At 48.5% G+C, this 22,571-nt stretch overlaps 1 protein-coding gene and 1 long non-coding RNA gene across 4 annotated transcripts in view; one reads left to right on the top strand and one right to left on the bottom strand.

The window, feature by feature from the left end:
• The window catches only part of LOC132831249 (NACHT, LRR and PYD domains-containing protein 3-like), a 131,243-nt gene that overhangs the window by 82,300 nt on the left and 26,372 nt on the right, over positions 1-22,571 (bottom strand). For both annotated transcript variants that reach the window (XM_060849263.1, XM_060849264.1), the window contains one exon: positions 273-2,109. In XM_060849263.1, coding sequence (XP_060705246.1) covers positions 273-2,109 — 1,837 coding nt within the window. The remainder of the gene's footprint in view (positions 1-272; positions 2,110-22,571) is intronic.
• Positions 321-22,571, top strand: part of LOC132831251 (uncharacterized) — a 33,472-nt gene continuing 11,221 nt past the window's right edge. Inside the window, exon 1 of one of the 2 annotated variants that reach the window (XR_009646482.1) lies at positions 321-1,963. This is a non-coding gene — a long non-coding RNA (uncharacterized LOC132831251). Of the gene's footprint in view, positions 1,964-19,563; positions 19,651-22,571 lie in introns of those variants that run through there. The other variant, XR_009646483.1, reaches the window with a different exon arrangement.

Here is a 22,571-nt window from a genome sequence, read left to right as displayed (position 1 = left end):
TATGCCATGTTCCAACATGACAAGAAATTTAAAAACCTAGGCCAATTGTAATTCCCAGTGTGACATCAGAATAATTTGTGACTTCAGAAACAGCAAAAAATAAAATCTCCCAATTATATTTATAATTGTATAAACATGAATGGTGATATTACACAACTGGTGAAGAACAGTTGATATTAAGACAAGTGATATTAATTGTATGTATAATTGTGTATCCACATATGAAAGGATGATGAGATCCTTTCATTCAAATTTCAAGGGAAATGACGTACTTCACTTTTCTGAATAGTTTCGCAACAGGCAGCAACCTCCAGAGCAGTTCGTCAGAGAGGTTGTAATCAGCTATATTGAACTCCTCCATGTCGGAGTTCGATGCTTGGAGCACAAACGCTATGGCCGAGTATTCAGCCGCTTCCAGGTCTCGAGTCGCCAGAGCTCCTTCCCTTAGAGATTGCTTCAGTTTGTCGACTATACAGCCATCGTTCAGCTCATTTAAGCAATAGAACAGGTTCAGGCATCGTTCCGCAGGAATGTCCCTGTGTAAAGTTCTCTTGATGTAGGCTGCAGTCCGTGTGGCGTCCTCGCCGTCGCTCACCCCCTGGCTCGACAGACCCTGCAAAAGTTGGAGGTTCTTTTCTGTTGACAGGCCACAGAGGAAGCGGAAAAACATATCCAGGTGCCCATTTTGACTCCACACTGCTTTCTTGCATGCACTTTTACAAACATCAGAAAAGCTGGGACGGGAGACTAGGCCTCGCAACTTCGTCATCAGCCCCTTTGCCAGTGGGTTTGGGTGCTGGCCCATGTGGTGCTGAAGGAAAACATACAGGGCAGCAAAATACTCCTGCATTGTCAGGTGTATGAAGGCATAAGCCTTGTGCTGAAAGATAGGCTCGTCTTGGAGGAGGATCTCTTTGCAAAAGCCATCACATAGCAGAGATAGGTCTACCCTAAATGACTCCATGTCCCTTTGATGGAAGACCAGCTTCTGGACTTTCAGACAATGGAAAGCCAACCTTCCCAGGTTCAGAATGACTGGGCGCTTAGCTTGCAGCAAGTCACTGACCTTTTCCCTCTCAGTTACCCCGTGGCTCTGCTTATCTTGGTGGTACATTATCATCACAATCAAGAAGTTGCTGTAGACCTCAGTGATGGTTCTGGGGATATGTTGGTGGATGTCGGTCTCACTGCAAGATTTCATGGCATGTAGCAGGACAGTGGCCAGAATCCAACAGAAAGCTGGGACATAGCACATGGTGAAAAGGCTAGGTTGCCTCATTATATTGGACAAAATCATATCCGCCCTTCCTTTGCATTTTTTGCGAAAGTATTCCTCTTTCTCTTCATCTCGAAACCCTTGAATTTCCGTCAGTCTGTCAATGTAAGCAGCTGGGATTTGGCGGGCAGCTGCAGGGCGGGCCGTTATCCAAACGGAGGCATGGGAAAGCAGGGTTCCTTTAATTAAATTCACGAGGAGAACATGGAGTTTCATCATGTGCTCGACATCAGCATATTCGGGGCTTTTATTGAAATCCAAGCAGAGACGACTTTCATCCAAGCCATCAAAGATGAAGAGACATTTGATGTTGGTGTCCTTTAAGAAGGTTGCCGTGTCCCCAGTGTGAGGGTAGTATCTCTGGACCAGTTGGCTGATGCTGAGTTTACTTTCTGTCAGCAGATTGAGTTCCCGGAACGGGAACATGAACAGGAAGTCAAAGTCCAAGCCCGCCGAGCCATTACTCCAATCATAAACAAACTTATGCACACAGATAGTTTTCCCAATTCCCGCCAATCCCTTGGTTAAGGTGATCCTTGGTGGCCGGGATTGCTGCAGCGAACAGACGAATATTTCTGTGTAGTCAATGGAACGGGCACCAGACCTTTCCTGCTTGGACATAGCTTCAATATCCATCACCTCATGTCTTTGGGGAATCGAGTTGCAGTCGCCTTCAGTTATCCAAAGGTTGGTGAAATTCTCTGTTAGCAAGATCTTTTCACCTGGCTTGCTTGTGTATTCAGTGATGTACTGGACTTTTTCCCTCAGCATCTTCTTATGATTATTAATAACTCCCGCAATGTCCACAGTGTCTCTTCGCATTCGTCGGCTTTCTGTTAGGAATGGTACAGAAAAACCATATTACTTTTAGACAGAATGATGTTCCTAGCAAAAAGGAACAGAGGTTCAAAATAAGGGCTCTCCTATTTAAGATATAGATGATGAGTTTGTTTTCAGAGTGTAGTGGAATGCTCTACCTCCAGAGAACAATGGAAGCAGGGGTATGGATTTTCAAGTCAAGGTGGATTTATTCTTGACTAACAAGAGAGTCAAAGAGTATCAGATTTAGGTGCAGGAAGAGGAGCTGGAATCTGACTAGCCATGATCAAATGGTGAAACACATTCAAGAGACCAAATTGCCTATTTCTGCTGTTAATTGGCATATTGATACTGTCTATCATAATGTCTGTTCAACTTTACATTGATTGTAGGATAGTTCATTTTTATCTTGTATTTCATAATACTTTAGATCAGAAGGTTTAGGTTTGATTGTCAAGATTCTGCAGGCAAATGATAAGTGAACATTGGCTGTTGGTTTACTGCATTTAATCTAGGAATTATAGTTCAGTATGGAGGTAGAGCGGAAAACAGGAGGGCCTGGAGATCAGCACCAGCACCTAAAGAAACTATCCAGCCTGGTCCACTCAATTCAATAAATGGGGTTAAATATGGTTACAGAACTTAATGTAAAACGCAGTGGTCTATGGAGTAGAATTAACTTTTGATCCACAGGGCTGAAAATGTGTTGCTGGAAAAGCACAGCAGGTAAGGCAGCATCCAAGGAACAGGAAATTCGATGTTTCGGGCATAAGTCCTTCATCAGGAATGGCCTTTTGATTCATAGGTCCCTGGCATCAGTACTCGGAAAGTGAGAGCTGTAATGTTGGGATTGTCTGAATCATGCTGAGACCAGTGGGCTTTAATCCTAATAGTGAGGTGAAGAGTCAAGTCTGAGAGGCTGTGATAAATTAAAGAGGGAAAAATAAGGCAACAGAGCAAGGTAGTAATAAGGGAAGTATAATCAGTTTGGCAGGAAGGGACAGAGTGCACAAACTTGAGAGTGTGCTAGCAGATAAGACCAAAGATTGCAAAAGTATGTTTTTGTTTAAACAGAGTTAAAGGCTCTGTATCTGAATATGCATTGCAATCATAATAAAAAGATGAATTGACAGCTCAAATGTAAATACGTATGAGCTGATAGCCATCACAGTGACAAGGCTGCAAGCTGACAAGGCTAGGGCCTGAAAATTCAAGGACACGTGGCATTTCAGAAGCTAGAGAAGCTAGGAAATAGTTGACGATAATGATTTTTGAGAAGATTTGTAGCTCAGGTTGACGATAAGTATGTGAGTTAGCTCGCTGAGCTGGAGGATTTGTTTTCAGACGTTTCGCCATCATACTAGGTAACATTATTGGTGAGTGACTCCGGTGAAGCGCTGGTGATATGTCCCACCACTCCATTTATAGGTCTTGGTTCCATAAGGTGGGCAATGTCATTTCCAGTTTTTTTTTTCAAGGGAATGTAGATACGATCTAAATCGATGTGATTATTGATGGAGCTCTGGTTAGAGTGCCATGCCTCTAAGATTCTCCTGTGTGTCTTTGTTTCACCTGTTCTAGGATGTGTGTGTTGTCCCAGTCAAAGTGGTGTTCTTTTTTGTCTGTATGTATGGAAACTAGTGATAGTGGGCCGTGTCTTTTGATGGCTAGTTGGTGTTCGGGTATCCTGGTGGCAAGTTTCCTGCTTGTTTGTCTGATTTTTTTTTACAGTTCTTGTATGGCTTCTTGTAAATGACATTAATTTTGCTGAAGGTATCTAATTGATCATTTCAGTTCATTAGCCACTGATTAAGTGTTTTGGTTGATTTGTGGGTTACCGTGATACCAAGGGGTCTGAGTAGTTTGGAAGTCTACAAACCCAAACAAGCAGACACAACGCAACCAAAAACTGTAGCCACATTACCTTATATCAAAGACTTCCAGACTACTCAGACCCCTTGGCATCATGGTAGCCCACAAACCTACCAACACCTTTAAACGGTGACTAATGAACCTAAAGGATCCATTAGATACCATCAGCAAAACTAACGTCATTTACAAGATACTATACAAGAACTGTAAAAAACACTACATCAGACAAGCAAGCAGGAAACTTGCCACCAGGATATACGAACACCAACTAGCCATCAAAAGACATGACCCATTATCACTAGCTTCCATACATACAGACAAAGAAGGACGTCACACACATCCTAGGACACGCGAAACAAAGACACGCATGAGAATTCTTAGAGGCATGACATTCTAACCAGAACTCCATCAATAATCACATCAATTTAGATCCTATCTACCTTCCCTTGAAATAAAGAACTGAAAATGACATCATCCACTTTAAGAAACCAAGACTTGTAAATAGAGAGGAAACAATAAAGGTTGGAACTCCATTGTGGGAGTTGTGTGTAGACCTACTAACATCAATCACTATGGAGGATGATTCTCTAAATTCAGCCAACGTCTCATTAGATTGGAAAATGAACATCTCTGTTCATAAAGAAGGATTAATGAGGGTAGCGCAGCAGATATTGTTGCCATGAAATTTAATAAAGCACTTGACAAAGTCCCAGAATAGGATTAGGGATAGCATTGTTTAGCACTAAAGGTTATTGTAAATTGTTTCCTTGTAAAGTTGAGACTGTTTAATTTGGTATTGGTTTAATTCGGTAATGATTTGACTGGTTCAGTGTTGTGAAACACCTTGGCAAATTCATTCATAGCATTCTGCTTAGAGATGTCTAACTTATTTTAAGGAGAGTCTAAACAACAGTTTACATCCCTAGGTGGGCTTCAATAAGAAGTGACCATCGGGTCCCTTGAAGTCGAGCCCACCAGGCTGGTATCCTCAGAATTCAGCGTTCAAAACTGTAGTGCTGGAAAAATCACAGCAAGTCAGATAGCATTCGAGGAGCAGGAGTGTTGACATTTTGGGCATAAGCCCTTCGTCGTTCCTGAAGGGCTTATGCCCAAAACATTGACACTCCTGTTCCTCGGATGCTGCCTGACCTGCTGTGCTTTTCCTGTGCCACACGTTTCGACTCTGACACTCCGGCATCTGCAGTCCTCACTTTATCCTCAGAATTCAGCCTTATTTGTAATTAAAAGAGTAATACCTCACTTGAAAACCAGGATTTAAGTGAGTAACTGAGGATACAGGCAGCTGCCCTGAAATTGGCTCATCAAATAGGTGTTCTACAGGAGCCATAGCAAACAAAGCATGAGCTGTAAAAGGTGATACAGAAAATCTGAGCAAGTCAACTTCGAGGAGAACAGGGGTTTACATTTTGTGTGGGAATCCTAAAGTCATTGGCAGCTCTTGGTACCCTCACATACTCCACTACTCCAATCAAAATGACTGCCAGGCGTTTTAAAGAGCAGCTGGAACATGCAGCAGATATTGAGTCAAGGATCTAGGGATAGATGCAATACACAGGTATGCGAAATTCTACAGCCAGGCCAGAGGATGGGGTCAAAGACCTATCTCTGAGTAGTGTTAGAAGGGATCACCATGCTCTAGTTCCACCTGTCTTAAGACTTAGAGAGGCTGCAACAAGAAATTAGAACATAGAACAGTACACCACAGGAACAGTCTCTTCAGCCCGCAATGTTGCATTGAACATGACGCTAAATTACACTGATCCCTTCTGCCTGCCCTTGGTCTATATCCCTCCATTTCTTAACTAAAAGTCTCTAAAACACCCCCATCAGATCTGCCTCCACCACAGCCCCTGACAGTACTTTCCGGACTCCTACCACTCTCTGGCTAAAAAACTTGCCCCTCACATCTCCTTTGAACTTTTCCCCCTCTCACCTTAAATGTATGCCCCTATTATTTCAACTCTGGTAAAAAGACACTGACCATCAATCCTACCTATGCACCTCATAATGTTATAGACTTCTATCAAGTCTTCCTTCAGCTTCCGCGACTCCAGGTAAAACAACCTGAGTTTTTCTAGCTCAAACCCTCTAATTCAGGTAGCATCCTGGTCTTCTGCACCCTCTCCAAAGCCTCCTTATTCTTCCTGTAAAGTGGCAACTAGAGTTGAACACAACCCTCTAAATGTGCCCTAACCAAAGTCTAACAACATGAGTCATCCTGATTCTTGGACACAATTCCACAACCAATATATTTAAGTGTGCCATATGCCCTCTTTTCCACCCTAAATTTACGTGGACACTTTCAGGGAGCAATGGATTTGAACCCCAAGTTTGCTCTGTACACCAATGCTGTTCAAGATCCTGCCAATAACTGTATACTTTTCCTTAACATTTGATCTCCAAAAGAGCAGCACCTGACACTTACCTGGATTAAATTGCATCTGCCAATTCTCTGCCCATATCTGAAACAGATCTATATCCTGATGTATCCTTTGACAACTTTCTACACTACCCATAACCTGTGTGTTGTCTGCAATTTACTAATCTACCCATCTACATTTTTATCCAAGTCATTTATTTCTATATATCAAACAGCAGAGGTCCCAGGATGGATCTCTGTGGAACACCACTAAGTCATGGACCTCCAGCCTGAAAAACACCCTTCCATAATTACCTTCTGTCTTCTATGGGCAAGATAATTCTGAATCAAAGCAGCTAAATCACCATGGGTCCCATGCATCTTAAGTTTCTGAATGAGCCTACCATGAGGGATGTTGTCGAAAGCCTAACTAAAATCCATGTTGATAACATCCACTGCTCTAGCTTCAATCACCTTTGTCACCTCCTTGAAAACTTCAAGTTAGTAAGACATGACCTCCCCCACACAAAGCCATGTTCATTGTCCCTAATAAAGCCATGCATTTCCAAATGCATGTAAATCCTATCCCTATGAATTCTCTCCAATAACTTCTCAACCACCAATGTAAGAGTCAATGACTATGGTCTCCTGGGTTATCCCTATTTGCCTTCTTGAACAGAGGAACAACATTAGCTACTCGCCAGTCCTCCAGGACCTGTCCAGTGGCTAGTGAGGATACAAAGATCTTGATCATGGCCTCAGAAATCTTAAATATAGCTGAAGCTTTACTCCAATATAGCCACTCCCATACCTTGATAACATGGAAGAGAGATCCAGAAAAGGACCCAACAATAGTATGCTCGCTAGCAAAATGCAGTAAGTGTTCCCTTATCCAGCATAGGAGGACACTCTTGGACAATAAAAAGAGGCCCAAATGGACAGTATTCTACAGCAGACCAGACTGACTCTGGACCACAGGTTCCATAGCCCAAGACATATGGTAAGAAATGCATGACAAATTAGGAAAGAAGGCCATTAAGATAACCATATCAACAGCAATAGCATGCGGCCTAGAAGATTCCCCATCCAACCAGTTGAGGTTAGATCACTGTGAGAGCAAATAGGCAAATTGATAAATTGGCAAATCTAAAGCTTGGACACCAGAGTACAGGAAAACATGGTCCATGGGTCAGTTCCATTCCCAATATGAAAAGGCTTATTCAAATGAAAGAAAGGCAGTCAGAGACAGGGAAGCAGCCCAGGCCTGTATTGATAGGCTAGAACAGCAATGTAAGGGCTGTAGGCAGCAGCAAGAGTGCTGCACAATAATAATGCAGGAAAGGTCAAGACTCTTACAATTGGCAAATGCACAAAGTACCAGGAAAGGATAGAGGATTTTGACCTGGTTAAGATGACTGGCATAAGCATCTAACCTTGGTTTAACCCTTAATGAGATACTGAGACCATTAGGCATGTGGGATTGATGATGTAACCATGCAAAACACCTCATAGCTGAAGACTTCTGGAATACAAAGAGACACTATAATTGGCTTTATCATTGAAAAAATGCAGAAAGAGGAGCATATGAGAATATTGTAGAGGAGAAGAATGAGATACGAGATATTAGACTAGAAATGATCGAGGTTAGTTACGAAGAGGTGTTATCAATTCTAGAAGGAGTGAAAGTAGACAAGACCTGGGGTCGGATGGGATTTATCCGAGGATTCTCTGGGAAGCTAGAGAGGAGATAGCAGAGCCTTTGGCTTTGATCTTTGAGTCATCATTGTCTACAGGTTTAGTACCAGAGGACAGGAGGATTGCAAATGTTGTGCCCTTGTTCAAAAAGGGCAGTAGAGATGACCCAGGTAATTATAGACCAGTGAGCCTTACTTTCCGTTGTAGGAAAGGTTTTGGAAAGGATTATAAGAGATAAGCTTTATAATCATCCAGCAAGCAACTATTTGATTTCAGATAGTCAACATGGTTTCGTCAAGGGCAGGTCATGTCTTACAAACCTCAATGAGTTTTTTGAGAAAGTGACCAATCGTGTATGGGGGTAGGGCAGTTGACATGTTGTACATGGACTTCAATAAAGCCTTTGATAAGGTTCCAAATGGTAGGTTGTTGGAGAAAATGCAGAGGCATGGATTTGAGGGTGATTTAGTAGTTTGGATTAGAAACTGGCTTTCTGAAAGAAGGCACCGAGTGGTGGTTGATGGAAAATATTCAGCCTGGAGTCCAGTTACTAGTGGTGTGCCACAAGGATCTGTTTTGTGACCACTGCTATTTGTCATTTTTATAAATGACAAAGACGCAGGCATAGGTGGATGGATTAGTAAATTTGCAGATAACACTAAAGTCGGTGGAATAGTGGACAGTTTGGAAGAATATTACAGGTTGCAGGGGGACTTGGATAAACTGCAGAATTGGGCTGAGAAGTGGAAAATGGAGTTCAATTCAGGTAAATGTGTTCACTTTGGGAGGAATAACAGGAAGGCAGAGTACTGGGTCAATGGAAAGATTCTTGGTAGTGTGGATGTGCAGAGGGATCTTGGAGTTCATGTACATTGATCGCTGAAAGTTGACACCCAGATTGATAGTGCTGTTAAGAAGGTACACAATGTCTTAGGTTTCATTGGTAGAGGCACTGAGTTCTGGAGCCGCAATATCATGTTGCAACTATACAGAACGCTAGTGCGATTGCACTTGGAATATTATGTACAGTTCTGGGTGCCTCATTACAGGACGGATGTGGAAGTATTGGAAAAGATGCAGAGAGGATTTACCAGGATGTTGCCTGGTCTGGAGGGAAGGTCTTATGAGGAAAGGCTGAGAAACTTTGGTCTGTTCTCATTGGAAAGAAGAAGGCTAAGAGGGGATTTAATAGAGACATACAAGATTATCAGAGGATTAGATAGGGTAGGCAGTGAACGTCTTTTTCCTAGGATGATGACGTCAGCTTGTACAAAGGGGCATAACTACAAATTGAGGGGTGATAGATTTAAAACAAACGTCAGAGGCAGGTTCTTTACACAGGGAGTGATAAGGGCTTGGAATGCCCTGCCTGCAATGTGCCACAAGTTCACCTGTACCTCCACACACATCATCTATTGCATCCGCTGCACCCGATGTGGCCTCCTCTATATTGGTGAGACAGGCAGCTTACTTGCGGAACGCTTCAGAGAACACCTCAGGGACGCCCGGACCAACCAACCCAACCACCCCGTGGCTCAACACTTTAACTCTCCCTCCCACTCCACCGAGGACATGCAGGTCCTTGGACTCCTCCACCGGCAGAACATAACAACACGACGGCTGGAGGAGGAGCGCCTCATCTTCCGCCTGGGAACCCTCCAACCACAAGGTAGGAATTCAGATTTCTCCAGTTTCCTCATTTCCCCTCCCCCCACCTTGTCTCAGTCGGTTCCCTCAACTCAGCACCGCTCTCCTAACCTGCAATCTTCTTCCTGACCTCTCCGCCCCCAACCCACTCCGGCCTATCACCCTCACCTTGACCTCCTTCCACCTATCCCACCTCCATCGCCCCTCCCCCAAGTCCGTCCTCCCTACCTTTTATCTTAGCCTGCTTGGCTACTCTCTCTCATTCCTGATGAAGGGCTTATGCTCGAAACGTCGAATTCTCTATTCCTGAGATGCTGCCTGGCCTGCTGTGCTTTGACTAGCAACACATTTTCAGCTGCAATGTAGTTAACTCAGCCACATCAGGGAGATTTAAAAAATCCTTGGATAAGCACATGGATGATGATAGGATAGTGTAAGGCGACGAGCTCAGAATAGTTCACAGGTTGGCGCAACATTGAGGGCTGAAGGGCCTTTTCTACGCTGTATTGTTCCATGTTCTATGTTCTATGAGTTACGGTGTATTTTGATGGAACTGGACACATTTGCTAGTTCAACTGAGTTTGGGGAACACCACACGAGTGAAGGCAATTGCATAGAGTTACAAAGAACATAAGGAGTCTCAGTCAGCCCACAGCAAAAACCCCAAAACAAAACCAAACCTAGGCCAAATGGTAACATTTTCATCAGGATCTGGGCGAACAAGCCATTATAGTTGCTGCTGGCAGGCAAACTCAAGACAGCAAAAGAATCCCAATTGACCTAAATTGTGTAACAGAACTCATAGGCTGGTATCCAGAAGAGTGCACACGTGGAAAGTTCACCTATAACTGGTTTGGAACGGTTAAATTGCTTAACAACATCCAAGTCAGAACCAATCAAAATAAACATCTGGCTAAATGGTTCCCTGGTTCTAATGGAGGTGGATACCAGCACAGCCATTTCAGTGGTTGCAGAACCTGCCTTTAACAGAATTTGCTCTGGACTCCAAACTTTAAGTTTGCACAAGACCTCATCTTGACCGAGAACCAGGATACATTTATAAATTAAGGGGATAACTTTGGTTCTGATCTCTTATGAGAAGCAGCTGATTCAGTTACCAGTGATTGTAGTGAAAGGCTTGGGACCAAGATTGATGAGGTGAAATTAGTTGAGAAAGGTTCGTATGCATTGGCTCAACATTTTTCAATTGAAAATGGTTGCATGAGTGAAGTCTTAATTAAATTGCCCGAAGCTTTTTCCGGAAGGTCTAGATACTGTCGAAGGAGCCAAGGCCATCTTGCATGTTGACCAGGAAGCAATTCAGTGTTTCTATAAGGCCCGCCCTGTGTCATTTGTCTTACGAGCAAAAATTGAGGCAGAAATCAGAAGGCTGAAAAGCAAAGGAATCATCAAACCAGTCCAATGTGTTGAATGGTAGCACCAGTCGTACCAATTGTGAAGCCCGGTAGGTTGGTTAGCCTTCTGGGAGCTTAAACAAATGGTAAAATCTTCTTCACAGCTAAATAACTACCCAATCCCTCACATCGAGGATTTGTACCCAAACTAGCACAGGAGTTGACCTTTCTGAAGCTGGTCATGAGCCATGCATACTTGTAATTGCAGTTAGAGGAGGAGTGCCAGAAGTATGCTAAAAATAAAACCCTTTGGGTTTATGTCAATATTCAAGACTGTCATTTGGGGTATCATCAGCCTGTGCAATTTTTCAGTGGACAATAGAGAACATTTTACAAGGTCTACCCCAGGTCACCATTTATCTAGATGACATGTCAATAACCAGGAAGACCAATAAGGAGCACTTGAAGAACTTGGTCATAGTCCTTAGATGTTTCTCCCAAGTGGGTGTATGTCTTAGAAGGGAAAAATATGTATTCCAGGCAATCTAAGTGACCAACTTGGGTCACAGAGTTGACAAGCCCAGGTTATGCCCATTGGAAGATAAAGTGAGGACGATCAAATGTATCCCTGTTCCCACGTCTGTACTGGAGCTTAAGTCTTTCTCTGGGTTGGTGAATTATTACGGAAAGTTCATAACCTGGCCCCTATCCTGGCATCTTTGCATCATCTCTTCAAAAAAGGTTAGCATTAGAAATGGTAGCGTGGCCAATTGAAACTACTGGACCTGTGCCTCACAACACACTTCACATTCAACAACACATTCAAATATATGAACAAATCAATGGGCTCACCCATCTCTGGACTCATAGCAGAAGCGGTAATGCAAAGATTAGAACAAACAGTCTTACCGCAAATTCAACCCAAACTCTAGGTCAGATATGTGGATGACACCTTTGTGATCATTAAAAACACAGAAATAGAAAACACGCACCGGATCATCAACACCACACTCACAGGAATCAGATTCATGAGAGAGGAAGAAAAGGACAACCAACTCCCATTCCTAGACATGATGGTACAGAGAACACCGAATGGAGAATTCACCACAAAGGTATACAGGAAAGCCCCACACACAGACCAAGTCCTGAACTACGAAAGCAACCACCCCAACACACACAAAAGTAGTTGCATCAAGACACTGCTCAAAAGGGCCACAACACAGTGCAGCACACCAGAACTGCAAAAAGGGGAAGAAGAACACCTATACAAGGTATTCACCAAAAACAGATACCCCTGCAATTTCATCAACAGATGCCTAAGGGAAAGACAACAGAATGAGGACACGCCACAACCCAAAGGACTAGCCACACTACCATACATCAGGAGCATTTCTGAACTGACAGCCAGACTGCTGCGACCACTAGGACTCATAACAGTGCACAAACCAACAGCCACTCTCAGACAACAACTCACCAGGACGAAGGACCTGATACCCAGCATGAGCAAAACCAATGTTGTGTGCAAAATCCCATGTAAGGACTGCACAAAACACTACATAGGACAAGCAGGAAGACAACTAACGATCCTTGTGCATGAACACCAACTAGCCACGAAACAACACGACCAGCTATCCTTAGTAGCCACACACACAGATGACAAGCAACATGAGTTCGACTGGGACAACACTACTATTATAGGACAAGCCAAACAGAAAACAGCCAGGGAATTCCTAGAGGCATGGCACTCATCCACAGATTCTATCAACAAACACATCGACCTGCACCCAATATACCGGCCACTGCAGCGGACAGCAACTGACAACCGGAAGCGGCAGAGACAAACCACTATACATGCCGGAGGAAACAACACAGAAGCGTTTCACAGGAGGCTCCCAAGCACTGAGGATGTCACCTAGACAGGGGACGAAATGTCTGCAACACAAATTCCCAGCTCGGCGAACAGAACCATAACAACGAGCACCCGAGCTACAAATCTTCTCACAAACTTTGAGCTCCAGCAGAGTTGCTAATGGGAAAAAGACTCAACGGCAGATAAATCTGATATTCCTGGCCCTGTGGGGAGCTAGTGAAATGGGATTAGGAATACCAATGCAGAAAATAAGATTCCACTCGGCAACAGAGAGTTTACTTCAGGGAGCAAAGTTTGGTGTCGGAACCATGGAAATGGCCCTGCATAAGTAAGAGGCATGCTCAGTACGAGGTCAGGTCTGGGGACATACAAAGTTCAAGTATGTGTGAAAGTCTTGAACAAGCACTTGGACCATATGAAAGCTGCAAATTTGCAAACCATGAGGGAGCAAAACATGCCCTGCTCCTCAATAATCTTTCTGACCGTTCTGGAACCCATGGGTTGTCCCTTTTCATCAAGCATTGAAGATATCTCAGAATCTGGAATTGACATGGTGTATGTCACTGCCTTGATACCTTTCCCTCCTGAAGTGGAGAATGAATTTCTTCTGAGTTGCTCCAAGCACAAGAGGCGAGCGACTGTGCGTTAAACGTTGCTGGTATAAGATGTAGAGCTGGAACAACCTGACACAATGCTAAAAGGAGCTACAAAAAAAATAGGCCTATGTCCTTGGACTCAGAGGGGGGGCCTGTTGTGATTGTGAAGAGGTCAACAAGATGCTTTTTATAGTCATAAAGTCATACAGCACAGAAACAGCTCCTTCAGTCCAACCAATCCTTGCCGAGTATAATTCCAAACAAAACACCCCAAAACATGTGGTGATTCACATTCATATTAGTCCCCTGATTGGATCAGATTAACAGCCCCAATCAGGGAGCCCTGACTGACGGATTTAGACAGGAGCAGCAGGGGATGTGTGCGTGCGCGCACACACACACACACTCACTCACTCCTTGAAGGTGTCTGAGAGGAAGCGGACTGTCTTTGGACCAGCTGCCCACATCCAGAGAGCTCTGAGAGGAAGGGAGAAGAGGAGGAAGGAGAAGAGGAAGGAGGAGCTGGCAGAGGCAAAGGCAAAGGCAGAGGCAGAAGGAGGTGAGAGCTTTGAGTCCTGTGCTGCTTTTGGAGCAGAAGCCTAGGCCTCACTCAGGTCAAGGGAGTGTTGCTGCTGACCTGGGGCCCACTCCCACAGCTGGTCTCTGGGACCCCACCTGGACCTGCCTCAGCTGCTACTGCTTAGGGCTTGCCTCACTGCTGCTGCCTGGGACTCACCTTGAGCCCCTCCCAGGACCTCCGCTGCTGCTGCTGTTAGAGGCCCACCTCCACTGCTGCTGCCTGGGACTAGATTTTGGGGCTGCTTGGGACTTGCCTTGGGGACCGTCCCCAACAGGTCTGCCCCCACCACTGTGACCAGGGGCCTGCTTGGGACTCGCCTTGGGACCCTCCCAGAACCTCCACCACTGCTACTGCTGGACGCCCACCTCCACTGCTGCTGCCTAGGACTTGCCTTGAGGACACCCCCTTCCCCAACAGGCCTGCCCCCACCGCTATGACCAGGGGCCTACCTGGGACTCACTCTGGTGCTGCCTGGGACTTGCCTGAGGCCTGCCTCCATTGCTGCTGTTGCCTGAGGCCTGCCTCCATCACTGCTGTCTGGGAGTTGATTTGGTGCTGCCTGGGACTTGCCCTGGGCCCCTCCCCACAACCTCCACCACTGCTGTAACAAGAGGCCTACCTGGGACTTGCTTTGGGACCCTCCTAAGACCTCCACTGCTGAGACCTGAAGCCTGCCTCCACCTGCTGCTGCTGCCACTGCCTGAGGCCTCACCTGGACTTAACAACACAGCTGGTTCCTGGGGCCTACTAACATTCAACAGCACAGTATGGCGAGTTCCAAAATTGCAGGACCCAGCCGCACCTTCGCTGGGGTGGCCGCTGCCTTAGGGGCAGCTGCTCCAACCCCGACCCCCTTCAGGCACCTGACTAAACACCTAGGTGTAAAGGTCTATCCTCACCCCAACATGACCATCGAGGCCTGCAGCAAGGTTACGGCTAGTGTGGTCGGCCCACTGGCCATCGTCGCTGTGGCCGGAATGTATGGGATGGCCATCTTTTTCCTAAAGACCAAGCAGGCGGTCCACCTGGCGGGGGAGAGGGGGCTCACTGTGGGCGGGACACATCTGCCCGTCGACCCTTTGGAGGTTACGGCCCAGAGGGTTGTGATCTCCAACGTCCCGCCCTTCATTGCCAGTGAGCTCCTTCTTCCCCACCTCAACACCTTGGGGGAGATCCAGTCAGGTGTCCAACGGCTCCCGCTCGGTCTCAAGGACCCTGCCCTCCGACATATTTACTCCTTCCGACGCCAGGTGTTCATTTACCCTCCTCCACGAGGGCACGGCCTATCACGTCTTCTACCCGGTGGACAGTGTGCGGTGCCACCTGTGCTGTGAGGTGGGGCACATTAGAAAAGTCTGCCGCACCCATTCCCCCTCCCCCGAAGTCAACACCACAAGCCCCGGCAGTGGGGGCTAAGCCAGAGGCTTCCAATGCCTTTGCCTCTGTCGGGGAGGGGGGGTGAGCATCCGGCTGGCCGGAAGGTGCTCAGGAAGACACTGTGCAACAGGCCCACCCACGGGGAGACCATCCTATCAACTTCCCCTACAACTAGCCCACGACCTGTCCTGCTCCAGCATGACAATGCCCCCGCGGCCATGCCAGCGTCGCCCCGGTGCGGGAACCCAGACCCCTAAACCCGTACCTGATCTGCGCCCTGCTGCACCCACTGACGCCACACCCAACCCCCGCCCCATTAGACACCCCTGGGGCTTCAACGCCTGCTCCTGGCGCTACAACACCTGGTCCAGGGGTCCCTGAGCCCGAGCCTCACTCTACCCAGCCACACCCTACTACTAACCTGCGGGGAACCACCGTTGCCTCACCTCCTGCAGCAGCTGCCACTCTGGGCCCCTGCCCTGCCCAACATCACCTGATAAACCAGGGGCACGGCAGGAAGTGACACGCTGACCCTCTCCACCCTGGCATGCCCCCTGCTTTCCCCCAGCCAATAATATTCTGGGAAAGGCTGGGGGGGGGTGGGACCTTGGGGCCCATGACCACCAAGGCGGCCGCGGAGGGGAAGGCCCATAAATTCCCCCTGCCTCTCTAGGGAAGAGGTGCCAGCCCTTGGAGGGGAGAGACATCCCAGTAGTGCACCAGAGGTGCTGCACCTCTCCAGGGGATGAATCTACAGTGTCTCTTGCCTGTCCTGCACCTCGGCCTGACCTACCCAAACCCCCCAGGGGCTACAGCAGGACCTTCTGCTGCCATACCTCCTCCGGCCTCTGGGGAGGACTTTAATATCCACACAGGCCGTAGTGCGGGTGACAACGGCGAACCCTCTGCTGGGTCGTTGAGCGGTGGAAGGGAGGAAGGTGTTACCCTCACTCCTCCCTCCCAGACTGTGTTTTTCCGGAGGCCCTGGCCCTGGGGGAGGACCTTTTTCCCCGAGGAGCCAGGTGTCCTGGTGTCGGGAGAGGAGTGGGGCTCCGAGCCTCTGCCGCCCGACGACCTGAACTCAGGGCATTCTGGGAAGGGGTGCGCTGAGAAAGGTACCACTGGTGACCCTGGGGGTGGGATCACTGGGGGTTTGAGGCCAGTTGACGGTGCCGGACCAGCTCCCACTCTCTCGGTGGGGGAGGGGTTGGTGACCGAAGGTGACTTCCCGGAGGAGGGGTTGGGATCAGTGGTGGACACTGGGGACGATGCAGAGTCTATCTCCAGCAACATTTTTGAGTCCCAGGTGCCCCCCAGCGATCTCCCCCTCATCCCCCTCGAGGAACTCTGGGGGTTTGTCGAGGAAACTCGGAGTCACTGGGTAGAGCCCAACTGGCACTTGACCGCTGGATCTCGTTTGAGAGAGTCTACTGGACGGCCCACGCTGCTCGCCAGGTGCCTGGGCTCAATGTGAACGAGTGAAAGCGAGTCAGGAACTCCCTGGGGGCACTCCTGGTGAGGGTGAGGGACTTCTGTGCCCCTCTCTCGTCCTCCCAGTAAATGTATATAGTTTTTAACTGTACTGGTGGTGGTTGCACAATGCTTCCAACATGAAGACAACTATAGCCAGCCTCAACATCAACGGCAACAGAGTCACAGCGCAGATTCCAGACCCTCTCGACCCTTCGGGACGGGATGTATGTGGTGTGCTTCCTGCAAGATATCCACACTACCCCGGGAGACAAAGCCACCTGGCTCCTGGAGTGGCGGGGGGGAGGGGTCTACATGAGTCACCTCACCCGCAGATCTGGCGGGGTGGCTATCTTGTTGGCCCCGCATTTTCAGCTGGAGATCTTGGAGGTTAGGGAGCCTGTGCCAGGCCATTTGCTTCACCCGATGGTTCGGCTGGGGAGCACAATGCTTCACTTGGTGAACGACTACGCTCCCCTGGCCGGGCCAAGGCAAGCGAGCTTCTTCGGAGAAGTGTCCGCTCATCTCGCCCTCATCGACGAGAAACAGTGCGTCGTCCTCGGGGGAGATTTTAACTGCGTCCTCGAGGACAGGGACCACGGTGGTGCCCGCACCGCCTGGGCGGTGGGGAGGAGGTTGGGGGTCTTGGTCAAGTCCTTCGACCTGGTGGACGTCTGTCGGAATCTCCATCCTGACTCTATCGCCTTCACCTTCGTGAGGCCTGGGGTCGGAGCGTCCAGAATCAACCACGGGCATACAACTCCTGTTTTCCGATGGCCTCCACGCGGCAGGTGTCATGCACAGACCATTACCTGGTGTGGGCGGAACTCCTTCCTTTCGGCGCCAGGCTCAGCTCCGCGTACTGGCACTTTAACAACTTGCTGCTGGAGGGCGAGCGGTTCCGGGACTCGTTTTGTCGTTTCTGGGCCGGCTGGAGAAGGAAGCGGGGACCGCAGCTCCCCCTTCTACTTGCTGGAAAAAAGGCGTGGCACCCGTCAGCAGCTCCTTGTGCTGCTGGCCGATGACAGGTCCCTCATCTCAGATCCAGAGGGTTTCAGAGCCCACGTCCGAAACTATTACACAGCTCTGTTCTCTCTGGATCCGTCCAGTGAGGATGCTCGCAGAGTTTTGTGGGAGGACCTGCCGCAGCTCGGCCCGGAGGACGACGGAAGGCTCGACGCTCTCGTCACCTTAGAGGAGCTGTCCGGTACCCTCGACCAGCTCTCAAGGGGCAAGTCCCCGGGACTGGACGGGCTGACTGTGGAGTTCTTCAGGGCGTTCTGGGACGTCCTAGGTAGCGACTACGCACAGGTCCTGGGGGAGTGTCTAAATGCTGGAGAGCTGCCTCTTTCTTGGCACATGGCGGTCATCGTCCTGCTGCCAAAGAAGAGGGATCTTCGTTCTTTGAAGAACTGGTGTCCGGTCTCCCTCCTCAGCATGGACTACAAAATCTTCGCCAGGATGTTGTCTTCTTGCCTGGCTTCCGTGCTGGCCCACATGATTCACCCGGACCAGTCCTACACAGTCCCGGGCCAGAGGATACATGACAACGTCCACCTGGTCTGGGACCTGATCCATTTCTGTCGACGGGCTGGAGAAGGTGTTCGACAAGGTCGATCACAAGTACCTGCTCGGGACTCTGCAGGCATTCGGGTTCGGGATGCAGTTCGTCGCCCGGATCCGACTTTTTTGTACGCCGCTGCAGAGTGTCTGGTTAAAGTTAACGGGTCCCTGACGGAGCCCCCTCACTTCGGGAGAGGAGTGCATCAAGGCTGCCCCCTGTCCGGCCAGCTGTATTCCCTGTGCGTGGAGCTTTTCCTGTGCCTCTTGCGGAGGACGTTGTTGGGGCTGGTTCTGGGCGGCGCAGGCATGGGGGTGGTCCTCTTAGCCTATGCCGACAACGTGCTCCTCACTTTCACTGACCTGGCTGACCTGGGGAGGATGCGCGAGTGCCAGGCCATGTACTCGGCAGTGTCTTCTGCCAGGATCAACTGGGCCAAATGTTCCGGACTACTGGTGGGTCCGTGGCGGGTGGACTCCCTGCCGGAGGAGCTACGGGGGTTCAGCTGGAGTATCACCCATCTCCTCTACCTGGGGGTCTTCCTCAGCCTGGCTGAGGAACCCTGGCCGGCCAACTGGCAGGAGCTGGAGGCCAAAGTCTCGGCTCGCCTAGGCCAGTGGACAGGACTGCTCCGAGTGCTATCTTACAGGAGCCGAGTGCTGGTCATAAACCAGCTGGTGGCTGCCATGCTGTGGTACCGGCTGGTCACTTTGGTCCCTCCTCCTGGCTTTGTCGCTGACATCCAGAGAACGTTGGTCAACTTCCTCTGGGACAAAAAGATGCACTGGGTCACTACGCAGGTTCTGGGTCTCCCTATTGAGGAGGGCGGTCAGTCGCTGGTGTGCGTCCGCACCCAGGTCGTGACATTCCGCCTTCAGACGTTGCAGCGATACCTTTACGTCGGGCCTCCTCCTCGGTGGTGCACCCGGCGATGTATTTTTTCCACCAGGTGTGTAACCTCAACTACGACACGCAGCTCCTGTTTGTCGACCGTGATTGTTTGGAGGTCACCCTCAAGACGCTGCCTGTCTCTTACCAGGACCTGATCACTGTCTGGAACATGGTCGAATCGCGTTGCACCTACCCTCCGGCAGGAGTAGCGGCTGTCATCAGGGAGCCCTTGCTCAGGAATCCGGACCTCCGTACTCGCAGGTTCAAGTGGCTGTCGGAGGGGTGGGCCATGGCGGCGAGGGTGATCAGGGTCAGGGACGTGCTGGGTGCCGGGGGCCTGGGCTGGACGCTGCTGCAGGACATAGCGAGCAGGGCAGCGGTAGACGTCCGGTACATGGCCACTGCCATCCGACACCTTAAAATGGCAGTGCTCAGATCCGACGTAGTGCACCAGTTGGAGGATGCTCAGGTATGCGGTGGGATCCCGTCCGTGCTCACCCCAGTCCGGACGGAATTTCACATTGGCCCCAAGGTCCTGTACTTCCCATGGGAGCCTGTACTGCACAACCTGAGCCACCTCCGGAATTTTAATTTTGTCCCTTTTTAAGGATGTAAAAAGGCAGGCCCTGTATCGACTGCTGTACACCGTCCACCTCTTCTCCCTCATCCACCGTCCAGGCATGCCCATTTGCCACCGGGTGATGGGGATCCCCAGTGGAGGGCTCTCTACGTGGGAGTCCTCCCCCTTTTCTCTCGGGGATCTGGGGTGGAGGGTGCTGCACGCAGTGGTCCCTGCAACCGCAAATTGCGGTGGTTCACGGACTCCAAGCCCAACTGCTTGTTCTGTGGAGTCTGTGGACCATGTGTGTATTGGGTGTGGGTGTTTGACTCCCTTTTTGATTTTGTTTAAAAACCTCCTTCTCTGCTTTTGGTTGCACTTCACTCCCACGTTCCTGATCTTTGGACACCCGGTACGGCGGATGGAGGGCAGGTCTGAAGACCTCCTCGTGGGTCTGCTCCTGGACCTGGCCAAACTGGCCATAAACAGGTCCGGGCAGCGGGCCGTGGAGGAGGTCATTAGGGCCGACTGCCTGTCTCTCTTCTGCAGTTACGTTAGAGCCCAGGTGGCCTTGGAGAAGGAGCATGCGGGGTCCACCAACCCCCTGGAGTTGTTCAGGGGGAGCTGGGCGCCACTGAGTGGAGTGCATTATTTCCCTCTCCAACTCTATTTTGATTTAGTCCCTGCCCTCCCCCCTTCCCTGTTTGATCACACAGCATTGCCCTTTGATATGAAGGGCACTGCTTGTCACTGGCCACTCGGGTATTTCCTTTCTTCCTGGTGGTGAAAATTGAATAAAGATTCGTACACCATGTGTCTCACACCTGCACACACACACAACATGTGTGCTGGGGAAAACATAAGCACTACCTCAGTTAGGTGGTAGTGTGGGGGTTTAAAGGAAAAAAAAAGTAAACTGGGTATGTACTCTCATTATGCTGGGAGTGGATCCCAGACATGTGAAGCCTGGGCTCTACAAAAACTAGTCCTACTAGTGGAAAGGGAAGTTAAGGACCAGAACAAGGCAAAGCAAACAGTCTGCATAAGAACCCCCTAACACCCCACAGTCTAACTCCAGCCTAGAGGAGCAAGGGAGGGAAGCAGAAACAAATACAGGAGATTAAAGAATAATCCCTTTTCATACAAGTCCCTTCATACAAGGTAGTTCATCAGGAACACTGCGAAACATGTATTTCCACATTGGTGACAACCCACCTCTCCACTCTATATCCTGCATACAGTTCATTTATTATATCACGTATTTTAAAAACCAAAAAGGAGGGTCAGGAATAAGTGACAGTTGGACAATTTGGCAATTTTCTAATGCCATGTAAAATGTGGTGTCAGACATTAGGCCAAAATATTTATAGAAAACACTCCTGTTTTCTTTACAGGAAGAGCACTGGAGCAGTCACTCCAACGCAGTGATGTGACCCTTCCAGAGTATCTGTTGTGTATTATGTATAGGCATTATAATGAAAGTGTAAAAATGTAGCATGGGTATAAGGGAAAACGAGGTGATATATGTAGTACTACCCACCAGATCTCGCAGTATCTGTGTAGATGGGACCCTCTGGGCCCATCCAGCAAAGTTGGTGGTATTCAGGTGGAACAATCAGCTCATGGTGTACAGGAAATCCTATGAGAGTTCTGCATTATGTTATATAAGCATGGGGACCATGGAGGATTGATGAGAATGGGTACATAGTTGTGAGATGCCAAGCAGACAGCCTGGACAAAGGGTCAGAGTTAAGACAGCGATGCCCAAGGAAACCCCACCAGGCAGAATTCCACACACACACACACTCATCTTTCATAACTTTTACCACAAACAAATGCCAACCATAATGGATGTATCAGGGATACCATGACTGGAGTGGTGAACTTCCCCATTAAAACAGCTGTATTTCCACCTGACCTGTGGAATAATGGGATAAGGGACAGAGAAATATGAGGGATAACCCAGACTGCTGGTAATACACAAAGAGAACTCCTTATTGATCTAGCCACAGCAAATGGGCAGGAGTGTCAACAGGTACCACTCTTGAATTGGCTAATTTGGGCAAAGATAAACTTTGGCAAGTCAAACGAGCCCAACAAGAACTGAATGCAGGTGATTAACAAGGGACCATGGGACAACTGGCAGAGAATCAGGCTAGCCACCACTTAGTGACCATGCTACAGGGTCACGCCAAAATAATTAACCAGATCAGGGATGATGGTGAGCAGCAAAATCACGCCCAGTGCTGCATCTATGGTAAATGAATTTGGCTCCTCTCACATCTAGCTGTGGTCGTAATGGCACTCACCTTGATATATCTCACGAGACTGCTGATTAAGATTGCAGGCTGGAAACACAGATATTCTAACAAGTGGGCACAATCGCAATGAATAATTCCTGTACACATACAAGGAGACGATTAAGATAAATTTAACTTCTGGGATTATCACTATTGTCACTTCTATTTCTTCTGATTACTGAATGTTGTCCATGCACCACAATCCTGTATGGATTATCATGACAGGATTTTCCTTTTTGTTTCGTACATGTAATTATATCACTTATCAGACATATGATAAGAGGCTTAACCAATGTACTAAGTGGCTTTGACATGAAAACATG

The sequence above is a fragment of the Hemiscyllium ocellatum genome, chromosome 33 (assembly GCF_020745735.1).
Source record: "Hemiscyllium ocellatum isolate sHemOce1 chromosome 33, sHemOce1.pat.X.cur, whole genome shotgun sequence".
Lineage (NCBI taxonomy): Eukaryota > Metazoa > Chordata > Chondrichthyes > Orectolobiformes > Hemiscylliidae > Hemiscyllium > Hemiscyllium ocellatum.
The sequence above is the reverse complement of the archived record's forward strand: the minus strand, read 5'-3'. Positions and strand labels throughout refer to the sequence as shown.